This window comes from Thalia democratica, chromosome 4 (genome assembly GCF_965202585.1).
Source record: "Thalia democratica chromosome 4, ktThaDemo2.hap1.1, whole genome shotgun sequence".
NCBI classification, from domain to species: Eukaryota; Metazoa; Chordata; class Thaliacea; order Salpida; family Salpidae; genus Thalia; species Thalia democratica.
The window spans coordinates 47,717,502-47,725,913 of record NC_139168.1 but is presented as its reverse complement, the minus strand read 5'-3'; the positions used below and the strand labels follow the sequence as shown (position 1 = coordinate 47,725,913).

Here is an 8,412-nt window from a genome sequence, read left to right as displayed (position 1 = left end):
AGAACTAAGTAACAGTAAGTTGAAATAAATGCTTCAAAATTAAAATGCTTGATTGTAAGTAATTTTTTATGAAAAACAAAACAACACTGATGCAGTTCAACTTTTAAACTACCTCCCTGCTATACATTAAGTTGTTTTTTTATTTTATCCAAACTCAATTATTATTTTTTATTTTACAACTTTAACAAATCTTTAAATAATTTTAAAAACAAGTAATTTAAATTTGTTTTTATGTTTAACAGAAGCAAGCATGTTAAATATCGAAAACACTTATAATATAGATTTATTCAACTTTGTGTAATTACAAAGTATTACCACTGATATAATGGAGTATGTTGTCATTGTAACAAAAATTGTACTTGATAATTATATAAAAGAGTTGTACTACAGATACTGAAACGTTTTTAGAAAGGAAGCACTTTAGGGAGATTTCCTTTTTATTTCCGTTTTTGTAACATCAGGAAATAACAAAAGTTTAATCAACACTATAATAACATAAAATTTTAGCAAAAACAAGTTTTATTCTACAACAATGATTGCAGCTCAATTATCGATCTACAATTCTTTACAATAATATACTGTAGTAGATTTTGTCCACTTGTGGTGCTAGGAAATAACGTACCTACGGAATTACATAGTGTCTGAATGAAATGGGAAAATTCAAACAGAAACGTGTTTTCTGTTTATCAAAGTTTTAACTTTTTCACAAAACTCTTCTCTTATATGCAATTTCTGTAGTAGGTTTTTTCACATTTTCAGTTTATTATGGTTATGCATTTAAAGGTTGTAATTGTAAGCTTTGTTAGACAAAACTATAGCTAAATATAACATGAAACTGTATTTTAAAAGTTTTGTTTTGAGTTGTTGTTAAACAATATATTGTACAGGTTTTCTAAAATAGTGCACAATAATTTTTTCTGAGCACTAGACAAGATTTACCTTATTTACAGTATCTATTTTTATATTATATGTTTTGATTCTTCGAAAACTAATAAAAAGATCTCAACTTCTAGAAGAGAAATTGTATTTATTAAATCCTTCAAGATATTTTAAAACTAAGTCTGCTTTAAAATATCTTGAAAGAATTTAATAAGTACCCATTTTTATTTAAAATATCAATTTATAAAGATGTAGTTTTAAATATCAAGGTATTGTTTATTAATACAGTTATTTATCAGTGATACAATCATAAAAACTTTTTCAATAATCTAGTACGCCTAGCTTTGTTTTAGATTATTAGTAGGTTTATAAGTTATTCCTTTCCATAAGTTTAATCGATTTGTCATTTATTATTATCTTTTTAGCTATGTATAATTGTAAGAATAACAAATATTTTAATTTTAGACAGTCGTTATTACAGTAAAAATAACTTTTAAATTTGAGTTTTCAAATGATAAAAAGCATCAAAACTTTTGAAGCAAACATAATAAGTTTCCCGCATACAACACAAATAGCTAAAATGCCACTCAAAATACCTTCATTTAAAAGAAAATCTTTACATAACCAGCACGCTACCTGCAGAAAACAACTAGGTAAGCTTTTGTTTATCGTACTCAATTTGCTCAAAAATTCAATGTTTAGTTTTTTACTAGGCGTTATTGATTTTATATAAAAAATTAGAGTATTATAGATGTAATAAAAAAATAAAATCTGATAATATGAACTAATTAAGCTTTTATTAATTACTGCTTAGTAAAAAAATAGTATATCTTGTTTATTTTAATTTTTGTTTATTGCTATCCTTACGGTTATAGTTTGCAAAATGTAGCTATAAATATCCTAAATTTTGCGCTGTTTGAGCAATGCGCGGAATTCAGTTAGATAAGCACGATGCGTTGGAAATGTTTGGAATTTTCATATGACAACATTCTGTCTGCATACTTGTATGACGTCATTTGACAGTTTTACGTTTCAAACTGTTGAGCACGTCAGCAGTTTTGCCCTGCTACTTTTTCACCATTTTGCTTAATATTAGTTTGATAATTTTAATAGCAACCTTGTTTTAAGTTATCTATTGATAATTTATATATAGGTGCTTTAAACATGTTTTATAGTATTAAAAACTTGTGGTAACAAAACATAAAAAAAAAGTTAATTTTTTTTGTTATTGTTAAAAAACTCTACTAAACAAAAAGTTTTTACAAATTTAAAATTTTTATAGTTTCTTTAATCAATTTTAATATTGCAGAATGGCAGGCGTATTTTCAACAGCAAGAGCAACTATTTCTTGAAAAATATGCATGTCATTGTAATACACCAATTGGATCAGGTGGTTTTGGAACTGTATTTCCAGCTTTTAGAGCTGAAGATAACTTTCCAGTAGCTGTGAAAAAAATTAACATTAGTAAAGTTACAGCATGGTCACAAGTAAGTTTAAATAAAATTATTTTATTAGGCTTTAAACATTTTTATTGTACTTTGTAAAGAAAAACAATAATTACATGAACTTTTGAATAACTAGTCTTGTTGTAGTCTTTTGAAGAAAATTGTTGAGTAATATGTTACTTAATTTATCAGTTGAACGGTCACAAAGTTCCAAGTGAGATTGCTTTGATGTTAAAAATGCAAAAAAGTGGGCAAACATCGAGCGGAAGCCAACACGTTGTAAAGTTGTTAGACTGGTTTCAATTACAAAGTTGCTGGATTCTTGTTCTAGAAAGACCTTTGAGATGCCAAGATTTGTTCGATTATATTACACAACACAAGTATCTAGACGAAAATACTGCAAGGCGGTTTTTTTGGCAGGTTAGTAATTTTTTTTTAACTCTTTATTTGTTCAATTGCTCTTGATTGTGAAGCAATGTTGCAACAAAGTTAAAATAGTGTAGTTTCTTGTTACGTAAATTGTAATCAAACTTATTTGCTTTTTTTTTTACAACTTCTTATAATTGAAATTAACTTGCAGGTGTTACAAGCGGTCAATTACTGCCACAGCAACGAGGTTGTGCACCGCGATATAAAGGACGAAAATCTAATAGTGGATCTCGACACCAACCAACTGAAACTCATTGACTTCGGATCCGCTGCCGAACTCAAAGACACCATCTACCTCGACTTCGACGGTTGGTGGCAATCAACTTATTTGCATGCAGTTCGCAAAAGCAGCTCAGCAGAGGCACGTTCGTTGCGGCGCAGCCTTCATGCCAATGTCAAGTAGCTTGCATTCAAGTGTAATTTCCACTTGGTCGTTACAACAACATCGTGTTTCGTTGCATGGCAACTGTAATAAACATATATTTGTGTGTCAATGTTCAGCGGCGGCGAATCAAAGTGCAAACTGTTATTGCTTTTCTCCGCTGTGCAGCTGTGCGCGCGATGGAAGTTATATAAACGTTCTCGGAAACTTGAACTTTAAACAAGTGAAAAAGTCAAAATATTTTCCATTGCAGCTTGCACTGTTTATTTAATGGAGGTGTGAGCTGAATATTTTCGGTTTTCAATTATAGCGAAAGTTTTTTTCTCACGAGCAATGCAAGTCATTATTGTTTTTAGCAATTTTATCCGAAATGTACTGTGGCGTAGTACAAACTTTTTACATAACATTTATTGTTATTATTAGCATAATAGTTCATTTATTTTGACTAAATACTTAGCTTAGTAGGAGATCTTTTTTCAAAAAAGTAAGACACTTAATTATTTTCGAATGTTTGACAATATTTTTTAAATACTAAGTTGGTTGACTCAGTAGTAGTTTTATAAAATACAATAAATAACTTTTCTTCCAGGAACTCGTGTTTACTCTCCACCTGAATGGATTTCAAAGCACCGGTACCACGGCAGATCGGCTGCTGTGTGGTCCCTCGGTGTCCTTCTCTACGACATGGTTTTCGGAGACATCCCTTTTCAAAATGACCACCAAATAGTAAGCGGTTTTGTTAAAACCAACCGCTTCGCTTCGGAAGAGCTCGTTGACCTGCTGAGCCGAATGCTGCAGGTGAAACCGAGCGACCGTCCGACAATCGAGCAAATAATGGTCCACCCGTGGCTCCTAAAAAACGACTTTATTTCCAGGTTGGTTGGAGCAATTATCAGTAATAGATGTACTTGAAAAAGTAACCCTTGACAATAAAACTTTTTTATTTTACTTGCGCAGAACATGCGAAGAAACTCAAAGTTCAAATCACATCAGTTCAAACTCTTCGTCACTCACATCAAGCAATCACGTGACAATTTTTTCCACCAATAAAAATGCACAGTTTTTTAACTCGACCGCAAACAGCCAGGAACCTTCGCCCTACACAAGCTCTTCTAGTTTAAGATAGAAAATTTAAGTTTATTTTTGATATGAAAACACAACAAAAGTATGAAATATGTTGCAAGAGTTGAAAATTTTGTTTAGCTCAATTTTAACCTCAAAATTTTATATTTTACTCAATTGTGTACTATACTTGTAATTGTATAATACTCACTCGTTTTAGTACTTGTAATATTTTCTTCCGTTTGATACGGTTTTTTATTGTTGTTGTTTTATAATTACGTTTAACTTATTTTATTTTTTATTAAAGTGCTAATAGTTTTGTTAAAATAAGGATGTTTTAACCAAAAAACATTTTTACAAGCTGTTCTATTTGAAAAACTAAATAGTACAAACATTGGTTGTGTTTATTTATTTATGTTTTGTATTTATTTTGGGTGCACGATGATTCAAGTTCTGACATTTCAAATTTTTTAATTCTGTATTAATGTGAATTATCCTTTTTATTTTTTAAATTTTTTTTATTACTATCATGATATTTATTAATTGGACCTTCTGGTACATATTTTTTGAACTGTTTTCAGGGTTTTGGCTGGTATGAACTTTTGAACTAAATGAAATATGCTATATTTAGCAATAGTAAATTATATTTCAAAAGAAAAAAAAAATTCCATCATAATGTTTTGTAGTTGAACTTTTTTATAATTTTTTTTTTTCATTTTAAGGTTATTTATTTTTATTTATCTTGAGATAAGGCCCCAAGTATTTTTATAAGGTTTTGAATTACCATTTAACCATTAATTTGTTTTTTTTTTTTTGTACTTATCTTTTGATAAAGACAAGACTCAAAAATTTTTCTCTGTATTTTGAATATTAGCATAGATAATTATAGAAACTTTATTGGTTAAAATAAAAACTAAATAAACTTTGAGTATGTTTTTATATAAAATTAATAAAAAAATGTTTTTGTTTTTTTTGATTAATTTAGATATAATGTAATGTAGAGTCATGTGTATATATGTATATGTATATATTTGTTACATTGTATAATAAACAAATAGATTTAGACAACCGTTTCGTATATGAGACGTTGTATCTCATATACGAAACAGTCGTCTAATTCTATTTGTTTGTTATGTATTCTAACAAATATTTAGCTCAAATTTAATTTGTCGAGCGTTATCGACCAGAACTTATTAAAAACTATGTATATATTAATATATAAAAAACGTTTTTATTTAATTTTGTTACATGAGTTATCTTTATAATAATTATATTAATTTAGATATAATGTAATGTAGAGTCATGTGTATATATGTATATGTATATATTTGTTACATTGTATAATAAACAAATAGATTTAGACAACCGTTTCGTATATGAGACGTTGTATCTCATACACGAAACAGTCGTCTAATTCTATTTGTTTGTTATGTATTCTAACAAATATTTAGCTCCAATTTAATTTGTCGAGCGTTATCGACCAGAACTTATTAAAAACTATGTATATATTAATATATAAAAAACGTTTTTATTTAATTTTGTTACATGAGTTATCTTTATATCAAACTAAATTATTTAGAGTTAAAGGTAAAATATGTTTGAAGTTTGTACGCCTTTTTTTTAATTTAAAATTATAGAAAGTGTAATTTTACTTTAAAATTTTAGACTAACTGCATATTTCAAATAAAACATTTTTTAAATTTTTTGAATAACTCTATATCTCAGTTTATTACTTTATAAAACTTTTTTTCTCAAGTTATGTACAAAAGTAACATAGAATAAAGTTTATTTAGACGAAAAAACTCTGCCTATATGTTCAATATATAGTAATCTATTGGCTTTAAATTTTTAGTAATGTTATAAGTAAATTATTTCTTGAAAAAAAACCTTTCATTGCTGTTTTTGGAGTAAAACCTTTTTTTCGTCAAATAAGTAGTTTTTGTACTTTTATAAGTTTTTACTAATCTCTGTGAAATTAAAGATTTTAAACTCATAAGGTTTGAGTGGTATAAATATTGTAAATATCCCTTATAACAAATCACATGGTTAAAGTGTTTGAGAACAATTCTTTAATAATCCCAATTGTTTAAAACTTACCCTTTCAATTTAAATAGTACATTAGGGTTTCATATGACGATTTTTAGTTGTTTTTATATTTCTGAAAGCGTGAATTTTCCAGGATATCAATAGTTTTTTTCTAATAGTTATTTTCGGAATAGTTGCTAACACACTTTATTTAAGAAGAAGAATTACTTGTTTAAAACGCAATTATGTATTTTCTAAAGTAAAAAATAAACCTCAGATGAAAAAATAATGATTGACCTAAAATCAATCAATATTAGTATCATGAATAAAAAGTGTATTTTACAATTTTACTTATATACTAAAATCACTTTGTTACAACACTAAATATTTTAATATCTCAAACACGTTTTATTTGAACTAAGTGACGTAGCGTTTAATTCTAAGAAAAGAGATGTTTCTAAAACAAACACTTTTCAATTCTAGGTAAAAATTTTAATCAGTTATTATAAGTGAGTGTTACATTTCTACAAGTAAGACTTATGCTAGTATTATAAGATAAGTTTTTCTAATTAAGTTGAAATTTTTGGTAAAATTAGATTTAAGCAGTAAGCGTTTATCAAACATTTCTTTTAAGAAGCGCTAAGATAAAAAAAAAATCCAATATTCTATTAAGATTATTCAAGTGCATAATAAACCTGTTTTTTAAAAAATAGTCTTTTAAATTAGGTTAAATATTTATCTTTTAGTAAAAACATTTAGAATTTTTTTTTAATGTTTCTTTTTGATTAATTTTTTTATTCATTGACTACACAAGTTTTTGCAAAAACTTTAAAACCTATACTGACTTAAGAAACTAGCTTAAAAAGTATTATTATATTTAATGTTTAGAAACAAAAATTTATAAAAATATTTCAACTTTAAAAATTCACTTTTTTAAAATATAGCTTGTAAGTTACTAAATTAGTTATGTAAAATTCATAAAGCTTTTCATTATTCAACTTTGAGTTTTTATTTTGCTTTTAAAAAAATAAGATGTAGAGTTTTGTGCTATATTTTTTTTGAAAAGTGTATGTATAGCAGTTTACATCAAAAGTTATTTTATGAATTACTTCAAAATATGAATATTATTGTTATTTTATAAAGTCAATGTAAATTTTCCAAATACAAAGTTGTAGTTCTTTTACGTAAGTCTTAATAAAAAGTAAATGCATCATAAAATCTTTAAAACGTATGTTTATATTCAAATGCTTTAAAGCACTTACGTTTTAAAGTCCATTAAATTGTTTATTTGTGTGTACCTTGCTGTGACGTCACTTTATAAGCTTGAGAGGCTTAATTTGAAAATAACAAAAATTGTTTGTACTGCACCAAAAAATAAGCTTTGTTTACGGTTTAATTTTGAAAATAACGTTCAAGCCTTTGATAAATTCTCAAAACTAAGTCTCTGTCGTCATTAAATAGTGTTTATAGAAAATTCTATAAACTTTTCTCAAAAATCTATTGTTTTTTAGATTTTAATGGGAATTCTATTTGTCTAACTTTTTCGGTTAAAGTAAAAGTACGAGTTTTATTTTGTTCCATTTTTCTGTAATAACAACAAACTTAGAAACTCTTCGGTTTAATTTTTTTTTAACAGTTGATTTATGAAAAAACTTCAATTAGTAAAAAGCTAACGATTTTCGAAAATGAAGTATGATGTACTAAAATAATTAGTAATGATTTATTATTTGTGTTGTTATTATTTGAACAAATACATGCTGTGTGCAAAATTCTACTAAGTTTTTTTTTTTTTTAAGTTCATTTTTAAAACATCATTCAACAAAAATGTTTACGTAATGTCTATAAAAAGTAACTTTGAGAATAAAGAATTTAAAGTCATCTCACTCAAAATATAAATTTTTAATGAACAAACATCAGGGAAGGACACGTAAACCTCTTATTATGAAGTCATAGCTTAGTGAATAGCGTTAGTCTACTGACGAGCTTGTATACTGTCTGGTGTTTTGTAGTTTAACTTAATAAGTTGAAGATAAAATGAATCTACTTTCTTAGAGGTTTCATATGCACGTTATATTATTGTTGAGTGAAAGTTTTTATAGATTAAAAAACAATTTAGAATTAAGAAAAACAAAAATGATAAAATTAGAAAGAGATAGAAATGAATCGACTGTAATTTTTTCCTGCAATAA

At 26.6% G+C, this 8,412-nt stretch overlaps 1 protein-coding gene across 1 annotated transcript; it reads left to right on the top strand.

Moving 5' to 3' along the window:
* The first annotated feature begins 1,348 nt into the window (after positions 1 to 1,348).
* LOC145834180 (serine/threonine-protein kinase pim-1-like) lies at positions 1,349 to 5,880 on the top strand. The gene is made up of 6 exons (XM_082941552.1): positions 1,349 to 1,532; positions 2,189 to 2,367; positions 2,518 to 2,745; positions 2,906 to 3,062; positions 3,726 to 4,011; positions 4,094 to 5,880. The coding sequence occupies exons 1-6, from the start codon at positions 1,391 to 1,393 to the stop codon at positions 4,260 to 4,262; spliced, it is 1,161 nt and encodes a 386-aa protein (XP_082797678.1). The 5' UTR covers positions 1,349 to 1,390; the 3' UTR covers positions 4,263 to 5,880.
* Positions 5,881 to 8,412: the final 2,532 nt, after the last annotated feature.

Bases quoted from the DNA above. Each gene is read 5' to 3' on its own strand.
- LOC145834180 (XM_082941552.1), top strand. From the start codon at position 1,391: ATGATAAAAAGCATCAAAACTTTTGAAGCAAACATAATAAGTTTCCCG. The intron at 2,368-2,517 runs GTAAGTTTAAAT...TTAATTTATCAG, and splicing joins AAGTTACAGCATGGTCACAA to TTGAACGGTCACAAAGTTCC. The intron at 4,012-4,093 runs GTTGGTTGGAGC...TTACTTGCGCAG, and splicing joins AAAAACGACTTTATTTCCAG to AACATGCGAAGAAACTCAAA.